The 17,130-nt window shown below is 47.6% G+C and overlaps 1 protein-coding gene across 1 annotated transcript in view; it reads left to right on the top strand.

Annotated features, from left to right (window-relative positions):
* Window positions 1–1,097: 1,097 nt before the first annotated feature.
* Window positions 1,098–17,130, top strand: part of TBX20 (T-box transcription factor 20) — a 35,291-nt gene continuing 19,258 nt past the window's right edge. Inside the window, exons 1-5 of the mRNA XM_059656179.1 lie at window positions 1,098–1,404; window positions 4,781–5,036; window positions 6,019–6,183; window positions 9,944–10,052; window positions 11,775–11,933. Coding sequence (XP_059512162.1) covers window positions 1,278–1,404; window positions 4,781–5,036; window positions 6,019–6,183; window positions 9,944–10,052; window positions 11,775–11,933 — 816 coding nt within the window. The 5' untranslated portion in view covers window positions 1,098–1,277. The remainder of the gene's footprint in view (window positions 1,405–4,780; window positions 5,037–6,018; window positions 6,184–9,943; window positions 10,053–11,774; window positions 11,934–17,130) is intronic.

The raw sequence follows: 17,130 nt of genomic DNA, 5'->3' as shown, positions 1-17,130 counted from the left end.
CCCCCCCCCCGCCCCCAGGCCGTGGGAAGTCCGGGTCGCCGCCGAGTCTGCGGGGGCAGAGGTCCCGCGTCAGCCGCGCCCGCGCTGTGAGCCCCGCTCTCCCGCCGCGCCTCCCGGGTCCCCGCAGGGGCCGCGCCCGCACAGCGCCCGCCCCCGCCTTCCCGAGTCCCTCCCGGAACGGGAGCCCCGGGGGAGAGGCACCCCGCTGTGCAGCACAAACCCTGGCGGCGAGGGCGCCATCCTTTGCGCAAGGCTCCCAGCACCCCGTTAGCGCACCTTCGCCAGGCTGAGCCCCGCAGCCCCACTGCCAAGCAGCCAGGTATTGGAGACCAGCCAGTCCCGGGACCCAGCCTGGGGGACCCGGAGAATGGGGCTGGCCCGTGGGCACCAGCTCTCCGCGCCGCTCTCCTCTCTCCTTGGCGTTTCCAGACGCTCTTTTGGAACTTTGAGCGGCGGTGAGACAGATCCTTGGCCCCGGGGCGAGGCGAGAGCTCCTGGTCGTCCTCCGGTCTAGGGTCACGCGCGACGCCACTCCCGGAATCTCGGATCTTAGGTCGGGAAAAAAGGCCCCCTCGCGACAGCGCGCACCTCCCTGTCGCCCCCAGACCAGCTGGGTGGTGGCACCCCCGGTCCCCAAAGGGTGCCAGGTTGGCGGCGGGCGCGGCGCCCCGGGCGCGCCCTCCCCGCTCCGGCGGCCCCGCCCCGCCCCCGGCGGCGGCAGCAGGAAGCGGTGACGTGGGGCGGCGCTGACTGGCTGCCGGTCACCGGGGTCGGCGCCTCCAGCAGATTAAGGCGCGGGGCTGCGGGCACCGCGCGCAGTGTCCTCGGGGCCGCGCCGCGCGGCGATCGGGCTCCCTGCTGTCGCGCCCTGTCTTGGGCTCCTGCCGCTGGGGCCCCGCCGGCTGTCCCCGCGGGGGACGGGGAGGAAGGCCGCGGAGGGGGTGCTGCGGGCCCCGGGGCTTTGCGCAGCGGGTGCGCGTCCCCCGCTCCCAGCGGCGCAGCCTGTGGTCCCGCCGCGCGCGCGGCGAGGAGCCCGCGGTCCATCTCCGTCCTCTCCGGTCGGTTCGAAGGCTCTGCGGCTCCAGCACTTCGCGGTGGGGGAGTGGGGGGCCGGTGGGGCGCTCTCGGGGACTTGGGACTGACTCACCTGGAGTCCCCGGCTGCGCTGCGATTGCGCTCGGAAACTTGGCGCCGCGTTTCGGTCTTTGTCTCCCCGGGGGGAGCTGGACGGCACTTCGGCCAGCCCCGTCCCCGGGCAGGACCGCGTCCCGGGGGCCATGGAGTTCACGGCGTCGCCCAAGCCCCAGCTCTCCTCCCGGGCCAACGCCTTCTCCATCGCGGCGCTCATGTCCAGCGGCGGCTCCAAGGAGAAGGAGGCCACGGAAAACACCATCAAACCCCTGGGTAAGTCGGCTGCCTCGCCGCCCGCGGTGGGCAGAGGCGGGGAGCTGCGCGGGCTGCGGGGGGCTCTGGAGGGTGACCCTCAGGCCACAGGCCGTAAGTCGGGTGGGAGGGTTTTTCCTTTAAGGCCCACGTTTTCTTTGGGAGCTTCCGAGTCTGAAACACAAGCGGGTTCGCATCTCGTTCAGGCGGTAGGCGCTCTCCCTCTGCCTAGAATCCCAGGAGGAGTGCGTGTGGGTGGATAGCTCTGTTGGGATAACAACACTGAAGGATATATAATAATAATAAGACCCATTTCCAAAGACGCTTACCACCTGCTTGTGCAGTTGAATCCAAGGAGACTGCGCGCGACTTCACAAGAAACTATTTTAATTTTGTTTTCCTCCCGACTGGATAGGCTTAGTTCTTAAACAGGGTTAGTTCTTAAAACCACAGTCAAGGGCTGTAGGGGAAGCCATTTCTTCCCGAGTGGGCCATTTTCTTCACAGAAGTTCTAGACTTATCAATAAGATATCGTTTTATAAGTGCCGGCATTTCAGTAGAGGTTGGCAAAAACATGAGCCAGTCACCATTTCCCAAATTCCTCAACTTTTAGCTTTACTGTTTATTTAACAACCTTTACCATTTATAGAAGACTCCAGGCTCGGAGGACAGGGAGGAACGGGATTATGTTCCCCTGAGCACAAGTGAATTATGTGGGGAAGAAGCTGCCAGAGGTGTGGCTCACTGTCCCTTTACAACTGAGAAAGGCGTGTTCTCAGTGTCACCTCTTGGGGCCCCAGGAAATAATTATTTCATATAGCGACCAGCTGGAAGCCCTAAAACAGTGAAAAACATCAAATAGCAAACAGCAAACGGGATAATATTTTCTTTTTAACTCTCCCAATTTTTTCCTCCCTCCCCCCCCATTTTTCCCAACAATTGAACGTCTCACATCCAAAACAATAATAATATGAAAGATGAAGCCCTAGAGATGAAAAACAAGGGCCTGGACAGAACAAAAGAGAGAATTAAAAGCCCGTGTAGCCACTCAGAACTAAGGAAGAAGAAACCGGAAGGGCTCCAGAAAACATAACGTCAAAAAGTCTCTCCTCCGAGGCTCTCGCTTTTTCCTGGCTTTTCCCACCCACCCTCCCATCTAAACCTAAACCTGCCAACGGGATGGAAACAACCCATCAAACAAACCCAGGCCGCACAGGAAAAAAAATCAACCACCAATTCCAAAGTTTGGTTGTGGGACTTGCCGACGGTACCCACTCCTGTTTGGCGCTGCCCCCATCACCTTTTGGTAGCCAGCAGGAAAAGACCATTTCAGGTTAAAATTCCTCCCAGAAGGACAGACAGCAGCCCGGGAAGCAAGCGGCTTCAGGGCCACTGTCCTCTCAGCCTTGCCTCCTTGTCTATTTTCCTGAGAAAAAGCACGGATCTACATTCTAAACGATGCCCAGCTCACAGAGCCACCACCCCCTCCCTCACCACACACCCCGTCTGTGGCTAAGCAGCCCCCTGGAGGAACCAGAAGTCATTCGGGTCCCTTTTAGGGGTCAGTTCCACAGAGCACAGTTAGTGACTGTGTAAGCCATGGACTCCAGGCAAGAGAAAGACGGAAGGCTCTGTTGAGAGGGAATACGGTATGAAACCCTACTGAACTGTTGAAGCCAGGGTGGAGGCCGAAAGTGTCTCCCGACTGCCCATTGAGACACTTTAAGTCTATTTAGAAGCATAGCCTCAGACTTTTCCTTTAAAAAAGCTTTTTTTTTTTTTGAGATATAATTGACGCCTGACATTGTGCGAAAGCATTTCCGTGTGGTTTTCTTCTTCTTCCGCTTCCTCCACGTCCCAGCCCTGACGCACTGGTTAGTCCGAGGCTGAGGGAGTTTGAGTTTTTCAGTGGTCAGAAAGTAAGAAAATTCCCAAGGCCCCCTCTTAATTCCCTGTGAAGACATTATGTGAATAAGCCTCTGGAAATATTCTTAGAGGATAAGATTTTCCCCGTAGCATGGGTCTCTTGTTTCCAGAATGAAAATCTAGGGATAAGATAGATAATTGGATGATTTTTAATTTAAAACGTTCCTAGGAGTTGGATTGTTATTGTAAAAGAAGAAAAGGTAAAAATGCTCTATTTGCTGCCCTAAGTCAAGGAGAAATACAGACAAAACATTTTATACGGCGCGTATAGGATGTACATACCTACATTTAGAACTGGTTTCAGTTCCTTGGAGGCACTTAGAATAGAGTTGTTTGGTGGTCAGTTTCACATAGCAGATTCAAGTAGTTTCTCATTTTTTAAGGGCTGCAAGATAATTGGGATAATTACAAAAGTCCCCCTGTATTCCATCAAAGTGACTGGTGGAGTCCCAGGCCCTTATCAGCTGTGGGGGAAATGTTTGGTTCCTGGTAGTCATATTCCCGCCTCCTGGTGGATGGCAGAGCCTCCTTCCTACTTTAATGTGCCTGCTAGCCTGGGTTTCGGGTTGGTTTCCTCAATTCTAATACCTTTTTTTTGTCCAGAAATGGCCCAGAGCACACACTCCTGTGATTTAACCAGGGAAATGCTAGCCTTTCATAAGATCTCAGGCTGGGAGGGACATCGTGCAAATGCTCTCATCCAGGGGTTCTCAACCTTCTGGCCCTTTAAATACAGTTCCTCATGTTGGGACCCAACCATAAAACTATTTTCGTTGCTACTTCATAGCTGTCATGTTGCTACTGTTATGAATCGTCATGTAAATATCTGATATGCAGGATGGTCTTAGGCGACCCCTGTGAAAGGGTCGTTCAACTGCCAAAGGGGCCGCGACCCACAGGTTGAGAACCGCTGCTCTAATCTAACATGCCGAGGCCTGTAAATGAGCCAGGCAGAGAAGTGAAATGACTTGATTTTTTATTTTTAACCGCCTCTCCACTCCCACCCACATTTCCTTCTTCTGTGGAGAGGGGGCTTTGAGAGGAAGGGGTTCATCTCTTCACTCCCTGGCTCTCCCTGGACAGAAGTCTCTTTCGGTTGTCCAAGGGACAGCCCTGGCACCAGCTCCCACAGGCTGTGAAGTCCGGGACTTGGGAGGGATGCAAACAGGAACCCTTGCTTTTTACCCATCGTGGGCACCCCTTTCCGGCCCTCAATGTCTATCCTCGGTGTGGGCTGGAGTCGTGGTGGATGCCTCTGGAACTCACTCGCTTGGTCCAGTAAGCAAGCAGAGGGCGCGCCACTCCACGGGGCCGCATGCTTGATTTGTATCAGGTGGGTTCTCAGCGGACTTCCTGGAGTTTCTGAGCTTAACTTTTCCAAGGTCAAATCTGGGTCTCTATTTCAGTTGTGCGGCTCTCCTTCCTGCATCTTTGCTCACAGCATTAGCTGCCACGGTCCATTCTCTTGCAGAACAATTTGTGGAGAAGTCATCCTGTGCCCAGCCCCTGGGCGAACTCACCAGCCTGGATGCTCACGGGGAGTTTGGCGGCAGCGGAGGCGGCGGCAGCCCAGCGTCCTCCTCGCTCTGCACCGAGCCGCTGATCCCCACCACCCCCATCATCCCCAGCGAGGAAATGGCTAAAATCGCCTGCAGCCTGGAGACCAAGGAGCTCTGGGACAAATTCCACGAGCTGGGCACAGAGATGATCATCACCAAGTCTGGCAGGTAGCGGGGCCTTGGCGGGGAGGAGCGGGTCGGGGAGTGCTCCCTGGGCGGCTTGGGGGCGTTTCCAGGAGCTGGGTGAATCCCTGCGGGTTCCGGTTCGGGTTCGGAGCAGAGAGAGGAAGCTGCTTCGCTCAGGGAGGGCTTCTTCCCGCAGACTTAGAGTGGAAAGTGCTGCTCAGAGAATCCCCAGGCTTTTGCTTTCTCAAGATCTGGCCATGGGAAACCGCACCTCGGTCTTTGATGAGAAGGGCACAGGGGCCAGGAATGTCTGACCCCGCAGCCCGGGAGGGTTTGGGGGTGCAGGCTCGGCATCTAGAGGGAGTCCAGGGTGCAGGGGGGCGACTGGGTGCTGCAAGGGAGGCAGGTAGCTTCCTTTATCTGGGCCTCAATCCTCAGAAGCCTCCAGTTCCCACCGAAGGAAAAGTAAAACCTGGCGGCAGAATGAGGTTTGTAAGGCTGGCACTCTGGGGAGGAGGGGCGCTGGCTGTAAGGCCCTTGGCGCCTCTGCAGGGCAGGCTCTGGGCGGGCGGGCGGGAAGCCAGGCTCTGGGGGTCGGTGCCCTGAGCTCCAGCTCTCAGGACGCTGGGAAATACAGGCAAGGTCCCCAAGCCCCAGCTGAGACTCCTGCTCCGCTCTCTGTGGCAGGAGCGAGTTTTCTCCCACCCCAGGGAGTTGCAGGGCTGGGTCGCTCCGGAGACCCTGGGTCAGAGCCCAGTGGGCTTGCTGAAAAGCTAGGCTTTTCCATCATCACAGACCTTGGGCATCCAAAACGAAAGGGAACACAACTTTCCCAGCCATGAGACGCCTGTAAAATTATCTAGCACGTTGGTCTCCAAATTCACGTCTCTGGCTTTACAGGAAGCAGAAGGCTTGGGGGCCTCTGGGAGTTGGGGGGCGGGGCGGTCTTACCCTTCCCTGCCCTCTAACTCGCGGCTCTTCGGCTGTGCGAGCTCAGGCCGTCCTCTCTCTCTCCCTGTGTCAGGAGGATGTTCCCTACTATCCGCGTGTCGTTTTCCGGCGTGGATCCTGAGGCCAAGTACATCGTCCTGATGGACATCGTGCCCGTGGACAACAAGAGGTACCGCTACGCCTACCACCGCTCCTCCTGGCTGGTGGCAGGCAAGGCGGACCCACCGCTGCCCGCCAGGTTTGTGCCTCCAGACGTTTGCCTGTGAACCCTGCCAGCAGAGTGCCCCTGCCCTGGCGGTTTGAATGTTAAGCAGGCCTGTTTTTAAAGCTCAGAGCTCTGGTCGGATTCCCAGCACAGACACTCTGGGATCAACTATACAAAATACCAGCCCGTCTCTGAGAAAGGCAGGGCGTGTGCCTTTTCCTCTTAATTCATGTCAGAGTTTCCTCAAATGGCAGTTGGAGTATTCGTTAGAAATCTGGGCCTACTTCATATGCCACTCATCATTTCTAGTAGGAAGTGGCTGCCCTAAAATCCTGTTTTTAACCCCCAGAGTGCAGGGGAGCACGATCGCGCTGCTCCTCCTGTCTTTAGCCAAAAGTGCCGGGAGTGCTATCAAAGCTTCGGAATGGCATCCAGTTCTAAGCCTGCTTTTATTAGTGATGATGATATGGCTAAATATGTCAATCTAGTAAAGGTTTCCTTAAGTTTTTGAATATGTGACTTCATTTACTTGCGATTCATAATTTTTCCCCTAAACGGCTGTAAAATCAGCAAAAATGCCTTGGCAATTTTAGCGTAGTTCCTAGGATATTGGTTGGCACTTAAAGGGTTAAAAAGTGCATTTTTGGAAAAGTGGTTCCTTATAGTAAATATTTGTTCACAATACAGTTATATCTGCACATAAGAAATATCATTCTGGTAAAATGTGGTTGTTTTTGTCCAGAAAGGGTTCAGAGATTTTAAGTTGAAAATTTAAGTGGATGAATGTAATTCAACATCAGGTTAGCTTTTTTTTTTTTTTTTTACATGAAACATTACTCAATTGGGATAATAGGGATCATGTTTACTTTTGTGCTTTCATTGGTAATAATGTTTTCCCACTAGAACCCTGTTTAAAATATCACGCAGATAAACCGTTATTATTGCTGCTGTGCCCAATTGATCTTTGGGGGGCAGGGTGGGCGGGGGGGGGTGGACCTCCTGTTCACATATTTGCTTCTGTGAACAATTAACAGCTATAGCGACAGGCTGCGTAGTGATAGTCTTAATACAAAGGATACCAGCTGACTTGCACTCATGGTTCTAAAACCAAGGCTCACAGCTTTCAAGTTGTTTTAGGGCTAATGTATAGAGTTGACTGAACGTTCCTATCAGAGCTGAAACTTTATTTCAATGGGAAGATTTGGAACGTTGAAGGCGCAGCTGCTTCTTTGTAAGTGTGTAGTCTGGAGTCTTAGTCAAGGCACAGAACCTACACAGACCGTTTCCACACACGGTTCACACGGAACGTTAGCTTACTTGGCAGCTGATGCCATTGCTGAGCCCACCGTGTGCTGGGCTCCCGGCAGGAGACACCAGAGGAGCCTCCCAGAGCTTCCCATGCCCACGGAGACCAGGGAGGACAGTCCCAACCCTTCCAGGTCAGCACGTTAAAAACAGATTACGTGACTAAAGACATTTTAAAAAATGCTTACTCATTTTTTAAACAGTTTACAATAGATATTAAAATGAACATAATTAGTATTCTCCACTACTTACTACTAAGTAGCAGATTCACATTACTTTGAAGCTTTTAAAGCTTTTAAATCTCTCTTTTAAAGAGAGATTTTAGCAGATTCCTAACCATTTTTACAAGCAAATCTTTTTTTTCCCCCCCTTCAAAGTCTTTCCTCTGAGAAGTTAATCACTGACTTAGCATATGTTTTCTTCCTATCTGAAGGTAAGGGGAGCTGTGCGGGCCAGCAGGACTCTGAGGACTAGGACATGCCTTGTTTATGTTAGTAATCTGCTCTGGTTGAAGGAGGAAAGCATGTACCCATACCCTATCTTCGCTGAAGCATGTGTAAGCTATTGCTGGAATTTTAAGTCCCGGGGACCTTGAGAGAAGAGGGGCTTCCTGTATGTTTTTTCATTCATCTTAGTTCAGCTTATTTATGTTGAGATCAGGTAAAACTTTTTAGTGCAGAAATATTCAGTAGGATAGAAGTAGGATGGGATAGAAACATTCGAGGTAATTTAAGCAACTATTCTTTATTATTTAAAAAAAGGAATAGTGCTGTGTTTTCTAGCTCCATCAAGGAAAAGGAGGGGAACTTGGGAGGGTGATCATTTTTGTACCGACGCTGGAAATTCCTTGTGGTTTTGTTCTCGGACCCATTTTATTTGAGACTGAACTTCATCAGTCGTTGAAGTTGTTCCTAATCAGAAGAAGTGCTGTTTGACAATATCATTTGACCATAACAATGGGCAAAACTTTATCCGAGATCTAAAATAGTGCTCTATTTTCGCATAGAACGTTTCCTTTTCTGTAAAGTAATTGATGCTTAGGTGTGCTGAGCTTTACTGATATGACTACATTTGGTGAATTGATATTGAAGAGAGAACATTTCAGCAGCTTCTGGGACCAGACATGTTCTGGAGCCGTCTTTTTGGCAGGGAGGCTGGGACGTGGGGCTGGCCAGTAAAACAGCTGCACTATAAAGGTATAGCCTTGGAGGGTGACACTTGACGGTTGTGTCGTCAAAGAATTCTTCAACTGGAAGGCAGTTTAGAGCACTCCTCCTAAAAAGAGCAATGGAACAAGCAGGCAGGCAAGCGAACACCTACATGCAGCCTTCCCGGCTCTTGCCCGGGTCCAGGAAGAATCCTTACTTATCGCCCTCAGCCTTTCCTGGGCTCTGCTTCCGGGAGGGGTGGGGGGTTGTTTCCGCATGTGCACCCAGTGCTTCTGTCCCGCATCCCCTTCTGTGACAGACCAGGACACCGACTTCTTGTTCTTCACGTGAACACCGCAAGGAAAGCTTTTGTGACCTTTTCCCTGGCCTTCGCCCCAAACATAATGTTTATGCTTAGCTATAGTTACACTATCCTATAGACAGTTGGTATACAAGTAACCTGTTACCGCCAGGAAGGAATCTGTCCTGTTGAATCGAGCACATCTCCTTCCCCCCTCGTTGGTTCTGTAATCTCCCCGATTTCAGAAAAGCTTATGTCCAGTGGATACCGTGGTTGGGATTTACAAAGAGCTGTGCTCAGTGGGACCTTTATAGGTAGAACAAATGCTCTGCATTTACCTGTGAAAGATTGCACGTAGCAGCTGGTCAATAGATGATAAATGCCTGATAAATACTTTTTTTTTTTTGCTTGGGCTGTTTACAAATGAATACACTGAATAGTTTGAAGCGTTCCCAGCTTGTTTTCACTCTCATCACTTAACAATGTTATGTTGTGTGGACTGTTAAAAGTTCCCAGGTCCCTGTATTAAAGTTACGCTGCCTTGTATTTATAAAGAATATAAACTTTACATTCAGTCACTTTCAATTTTAAATGATTGCAGTCTCTAGAATTCTTTTTTTTTAAATTCTTTGTTTTCATTGATTTTTAGCAATGCTCATCCTGGGAACTTATTATACAATTAGTATAGCCTACTCTTTCTTTTGAAAATACCTTTACCATTAGATCTCATATTTTACAGAAGTAGCCCAGTAACAGATAGATAGGAAAATCCCCACCTTTAAAAATGGCTTGCCCAACAGATGATAGAAAATTTATTAAGTGTTACCCCTTTTAGAGCATTGTACATGAAGAAACACATTTAGAGGTTTTAGGGTTATTTTGGTATTGCTATATTATTAAACCTGACATTATACGGGGTAAATAAAATTCACCGTTTATACAGGGGTTTTGTGTTCCTTTGGAATCAGAGTATTTTATAACCCACAGAGAGCAGGTTTTTAAAAAAATGCCTCAGTGGAATCTCTCATAATTTTCTCAGGCTGTATGTCCACCCGGACTCCCCTTTCACTGGTGAGCAGCTCCTCAAACAGATGGTGTCCTTTGAAAAGGTCAAGCTCACCAACAATGAACTGGATCAACATGGCCATGTGAGTACCACGACACCTGGGACTGTGTGGATTCCCCAGGGCCCAGGACGGGAAGGGAAGGGGGTGGAGAAGTCACACAAAACTTCCTCCCTCGAATCTCTGCCTGGCCCTTTGCCCCTCCCACCCTCTCACTGTGAATCCTCCCAGCGGTTCTCAACCTGTGGGTCTCGACCATCGGAAAACACATACAGCATATCAGATATTTACACGACGATTCATAACAGTATCAAAATGACAGTTATGAAGTAGCAACGAAAATAATTTTATGGTTGAGGGTCACCACCACATGAGGAGCTGTATGAAAGGGTCGCGGCATTAGGAAGGTGGAGAACCGCTGCTCTAAGAGAATCTCCAAGTATTCATCTTGTCGGAGGCCATTGTTATGCATGGGGACAGGGCCTTTAGCACCATGGATTTCCCAAGACTTTAGCAACTGCTTTCTGCCGTTGCCAATTAAACAAAGAGAACATGCACGCTGCAGGCTACTACAGCCCCTTCTTGGGTTATACATCTGAGTTCTGTCAGTGGTATGTCAGATAATGCAGCATAAAAGGAATGGGGCTGAGACATGGCCGCGCCCCTTCGCCCCGCCCCCTTGGGGGTTGCCCAAAGGGTGTTCCATTGAGCACACTCACCTGAGATGCAGTAGAACCACAGGGTTTATGTCCAGATAAGTTGGAAACCTGTTCACCTGCTTCCAACCTCTGGACAGCACCACCAGCAGAGTTATGAATTACCCGTTACTCTGACTGGGTCTCCATAAGCAAGGCCCCCTGGGGCAAATGGATGTTGGCAACGCCAGAAGCAATTTATTTGATTTCAGGTCCAAGCTAGCCATTTGAAATGATGTCTAAAGAAGTTTGGGAAAGTGCTTTTTACTCATTCTATATCCCCTATGTAGAGAGTCTTATGAATATGAAAGCACAGAGAAGTCTTGCAATTAAAAACAAAACAGTTTGATGATTTGGGGCCAATAAAGGAGTTCATCAAAATGTGGAAAAGGAGTTACTGGAATGCTGAGCTCTTAGCAATAGTTAATAGAACAAACACCACTGAACAGGCCTTTGCACGTCTGATAAGATTTCTTTTTAAGGAACCATCTGTGATGTTACTCTGTGCTCTTAAATAACGAGCACTTCCTATCTGCTGTGTGATTTACAAGGGTCACATCCTCTAATCCCCACCACACCCTATGGGGTTAATACTGGTCTTGTATTTGCAATGAGGTTGACGAGGTGAGATCACTGGCTCCAAGATTAAAGAGCTAGAAAGTGGCAGATTCACTATTCTAACCCAGGTCTGTCTAATATCACACCCCCGTGAATAACAATCTGTCCTCCTGGCATATATAATTTCTTACTTTGGAAAATGTAGACATATCTCCTTTGATCTAACCAGACTAACACACACACACACAAAATATTTTAAAGATTTGATTTAAAAACAAATGTATTCTCTACATGACTTTCCCCCATCATTTTAGAAAAGATACTTGAACCGACCTATATTCTCTGCGGTTGGTTTGATAAAATGTGATTTACAAGGATGACTCTGCAGTATCCTGTGAAAATGATTTGCTTTAGGAATGGAACAGGGTAGACCCTTCTCTTAACACTGAATTTGAAACTCTAGACTTGACGGTTCTTCGTTTGCCTCATTGCAGTTCGGGCTGTGTAGCACTATGAACGCCCACCTTCAGCGTTCCCCGTGTCTTTGTTGCAGATCATTTTGAACTCGATGCATAAGTACCAGCCTCGGGTGCACATCATTAAGAAGAAAGACCACACGGCCTCGCTGCTCAATCTGAAATCTGAAGAATTCAGGACGTTCATCTTCCCAGAGACAGTTTTCACGGCAGTCACTGCCTACCAGAACCAACTGGTGAGTGCTCCGTTCACAGTTCATCTCCTGAGTCAGTTCATCTCCTGCGTAAGATAAGGACTCAGGAGGTGCTTTCGTGTTCGTGAGGAGAACAAGGATCCCAATGCTTGAATCAGTTCTCTTTGGAGAGCGCTATTGAGTATTAGCCAGGGCCTCCCCGTGTGTTGAGTGAGTCACGCTCAAGGTTATGAAGGTCCGTATTGCACCATCTTTTCTAGAATCTGTGTACTCTTGGTTAGGTTGTCCACTGCCCACTCTCCAACCCAAACCTGCCCCTATCTGGCTTCTCAAATTTTCTTCTCGAGAAATTACCTGCTTCCTTTTCCGCTTCCTGATAAAGCCTCCTAAGATATTTAACCATACATACACTCATCGATTGCCCCATAAAATATAGACATTCCATTTTTGTGTGTGCTAAATTAGCACACACATTCTAGCCAACTGCCCACGCTCCTGATACTTTAGACACTTTCTGAGGCTTATTCAGCTGTAATTTACGGTGTAATTTAGACATTTATTATCTAAATGTCTCTTTAGATAATAAACTGCAGCAGGCAAGCAGTGTGTATTTAATTAACATCAAGATATTTAATTTATAATATTGAGTTACCTATTGTCAACGCTCTATTGTATCTCACATTTAAAATGTATGCATTTTTTTCATCCATATGGTTTAGTTCAATTCAGTAAATATTTATCAAAATCTTAGTAGGAACTGGGTGCATCATCTTGCAGACTGGGCGTAATAGTGACATTCTGTAGTGAGGAAGCCAGGGCTGAGAGAAGATGAGAAAGTCTCCCGCAGCCAGAGGGACCAGCTGGGATTCCATGTGCTTCAGGAGGAGGAACCCACACTGTCAGGTTACTTGACAAATTCGGTGGTGTGCACCTCGCTAGGACTTTGCATCTTGCTTTCATTTGAATAGTTATGGGTCACCAGGTCTATGGCTGTGCTCCTGTCTTGATGTTATATTTTGGGTTTTGAGTGAATGACTGTTAGAGTGGGATGGTCCGTCAGAGAAGACAGGGTCTTGGGTCTCTCGAGAAAAGTGACACGATGAAGCTGAGCCCCAGCTGGTGTGGCTCAGTGGGAAGAACGTTGGCTTGCGGACTGAAGGGCCCAGTTCCAGTTCCAGTCCGGGGCATGTGCCCGGGTTGCCGGCTTAATGCCCAGTAGGGGGTGTGCAAGAGGCAGCCGATCAATGATTCTCTGTCATCACTGATGTTTCTATCTCCTTCTCCCTTCCTCTCTGAAATCAATAATAATAATAATAATAATAAAGACCAAGCTGAAAGCCCAGCTAGCCCTACTTAAATAAGGAATTGAGAGCCCAGAGCAAGGATGTGGGCCGATGGCTGAGAGGAGGTGTGACTGTAAGGTGTGAGCACCTGTAATTCCTGTACAACTTTGAGGAGGTTTCATGTCACCACTATGGCTGCCGTTTTCTTACCTGTGACTGGGGCTAAGGACCGTGCAGACCATCTTAGGAAGTCCTGTGAGCATCCAGTGACAGACTGTGCATAATCATGCCTGGAAACCGTAAGGCACTCTATAAGTGAGGCGTGTGGTTACTCAGGACTGTCTCTGGAATGTCCAAAGAGGATCTCTCACCATTGGCATTTTAAAATGTTAGTGGCATATTTTTTAATGAGATACGTGAATGCACAAATGTTATCATACTAATCATCTTAAAGTGTGAAAGCAAAACTAAAGGAAGTTTCACAGGATAGCATCTTAGATTTGGTTTCATAAGTGAAGGAGGTGAGTAAATGTTAGCAGGACCTCTCAAACCAAGGTTCATGGGACTAGGAGGTTATTGTTTACATCATTATAACAACTAATATTTGGGTACTTACTGTGTGCAAGGCACCATTTAAAGTGCATTGTTGTATTTAATCCCCACAGTGATTTTGTGATGGGAACAACAGTATTTTTGTGTCACCTTCTAGGGATAGCTCCCCCAGGTGACCTTCCCGCACTCCTCTCTATTTGAATCCAGGTGTTGAGTGCAACAGTCAGTGTCCTTATCTCTAAGCTTTAGGTACCTGGTGTCCTCTTGGCTTGTGACTCCGACGGACCCCAAGACATCCTTTTTAGAGGGTTTCACCTCTTTATGATCATTTTGTTTGTTTGTTTTAAACAAGTGCTCACTGCTTACCTGCCAGTGTAATGAGATGACAGTGATCTGAAATAGAATGGCCACTAGCACTGGCTGCATCTGATAGAAGCCATGTTTGTTAGAAAATGTCAAATATGTGAAAGTTAAACAAATGGTAAAATGAACCTCATGTATTCCACCCAGATTCAAAAATTAACATTTTGTCACTTTGCCGCCTCCTCCCCATTTCTGTCTCTGTATGTATCCACACTTCCTGTTCATTTAATCATTTGATACTAAGTTGCATGCATCGTGATACTTTACCTGAAAATACTCCCACAAATACCTACTGATATGAGAATATTATTTTTGTAATCATAATATCTTTATCATAGCTAAGAAAAGTATTAAGAATTATTCCTTAATATCATCTAAAATTCAGTTAATATTACAGTTTTTAGGATGGATCAACAAATGTCTTTTATAACCCCCTTCCCCTCTCTGAACTAGATAGAATCCAGCTAAAGTTCATGGTTTGGATTTATTGCTTTTAATTTAGAGGAACCTCTCTGCATTTTTCCTCAGTATCTCATTTAATTCTGCCCCCCCTGAAGGGGGCCCTCCTGAGCCCCACTCTTTAGATGGAAAGACAGGTTCAGGGTAGTTAATACACCTGCCCGAGGTCACAAGTCTGGATCCTCCTTCCTCCTTTTCGGTGGCGTCATGCCAGATTGCAGGCCAAGGACATTACCCCTGGCAGTGTCAAGGTTTGGAAACGGAGTTTGAAAATGTTGCCCAATGAAAATAGTCGGTTTATTTCTATGCATCTCCCTTTGCCTGATTCCTAGCACAGTGCCAAATATACATTTGAAATTCAAGTAATGGTCAGAGATTTGATTTTCAAGCCAGTTTGAATGGTTTATAAACCTCATAAAACCAATCAAAATCCATGTTTAATAAACATATGGGGTGAATACATCAATTTGAGGATTAGTATTTTCTTTAGTCCTATACAGATTTCTAAAGTTATCCTTGATGCTTTCTAGGCCTCCCACCTCTGCTTTTTCATTATTATGTCCTGTTTGTGTACTGGCTTTCCTGAAATAAATATAGGGTGTCCCCAAAATGTATACACACACTTTGAATAATTATACAGACAGAGTTTATTAACATACATTTCATTTTCAAAATTGAGCTACCGGCTGTTAAAGTGTGTATATATTTTGGGGGCACCCTGTATATAGGAGATACAGTAAATATTTACTGAGGATAGTAGAAATATTACAAGTTTTCTATGCACAAAAAAACAAGAGAGAAGAAGAAAATTTAAAAGTTCGCATTCAGGATCACCTTCATATGTCTTAGCCTTTAGATAGGACTGGTATTTTCACATCTATTAAAAGCCAAATCAGAGTTTTCCAATTTGCAAAAAAAGCATCTCATTTATTATGGCTGGTGGTTTTATTTATGAGTAATGGAAAATGGGACTTTTACAAATTATTATTTTTTGCCTCTGGTTTTGGCGAGGAAATGATCACATTTGTCTACATTATTAGATAAAAGCTAAACACATTATACTTTCAACAAACTATTTTATAATTTAAGATTTAAAGGTCATACATTGTTTTGAGAGCGGCAGACCACTGCCGTCGGGTTGAAGTGTAGGTCAGGTTTCATTTTTAAATGCCTTGGGACAGATCTTTCCCTGATAATTGGAGAAATGGTCTCTGAGGGCCAATTTCACCTCGCGCCTGGGAACCAGAGGAGACCAGTGATGTCACGTGGGCGGTCAGCCCCTGGAAGGTCCCCTTCTCTTTGGCACAGCTGGCATGCCCTCCCGTCATGCTTACGTTTGTCCGCAGATAAGGGGGTGCTGAAAGAGTGGGTGTTTTGTTAGGACATGCATTGTGTTCTGTTATTAAGGTCATATGTGGAAAAGGGCATATGTTTTGACCTGAATTAGTTGGTGATTTGCATATAGGTGCATGTACACTTAACTACAGGGTTTCTTCAGCACAGTGTGCTGCCCTTACTTGTTAATGCCTTTTCCGCACACCCAATATAAGATATGGCTGCTTATTAAATTTGTTTTTGAATTATAAGCCATACCTGTGGCTTGGCTAATCAAGACTCTACCTGCTATGTTCACTGGTTGACTAGTTTTGGGTCCTTACCTTTGACACGGGTGACACTGTTCAGCGGTGTTGCAGGCTGCAGGTGTTCTGTATTAGGGGCAAAACAAATGATGTCCAACTGAATCACTGTCTGTAACTCAGGTCCCTTCTCTCACCAGCTCTCCAATGTGTGACTTCTCCAGTTGTTCCAAACTTCATAAAGGGATGTAAAACCGTATCTTCAGAGATGAATTTCTGTATAGTGACTGGCTTTTATTTAAATGTCCATGGAATGAAACCTGTGCCTGATCTTTAAAAACGCATGATTACCTAGAACGTTAAAATTCCATCTCAAAATTATTTTACCTTAAGATAGAAATTCCAGTAAAATGAAATGCTTTCACCACCCCCCGCCCCCCGTAAACGGAAGAAGAGTTCATTTAGTCCAGCGGTTCTCAACCTGTGGGTGGCGACCCCTTTGGTGGTCGAACGACCCTTTCCCAGGGGTCGCCTAAGACCATCCTGCATACCAGATATTTACATGACGATTCATAACAGTAGCAACATGACAGTGATGAAGTAGCAACGAAAATAATGTTATGGTTGGGTCACAACATGAGGAACTGTATTTAAAGGGCCAGAAGGTTGAGAACCACTGATTTAGGCTCTAACTGGTAAAAAGATGATATATATTTCTGACTGCTTTCTCTGGAAGCGAAGTTCAGCAAATGCTTCCGGGTGATGATGGCTGACAGTCCAGGAGACTGAGAGTCGGGTGATAGGGCAGTGAGCACCGTGGCTGGCGAGGAACTGGAACCCATGGTCCCTGAGCTGCTCACAATACTCATAAAACCTGTCCAAGAAGGGAGCGTGAATCCAGGGTCCCCTCAGTTTTAGTAAAAAGAGCTCTATTCAGCTTCCCCCCTAACTTCCAAAAGCAGCTGTTTTCCCTGGAACTAGATAACATGGGCCATAGAGGAAGTA

This window comes from Myotis daubentonii, chromosome 10, assembly GCF_963259705.1.
Source record: "Myotis daubentonii chromosome 10, mMyoDau2.1, whole genome shotgun sequence".
Lineage (NCBI taxonomy): Eukaryota > Metazoa > Chordata > Mammalia > Chiroptera > Vespertilionidae > Myotis > Myotis daubentonii.
Note: the sequence above shows the minus strand (reverse complement) of the source record. Positions and strands in the feature narration are given on the sequence as shown.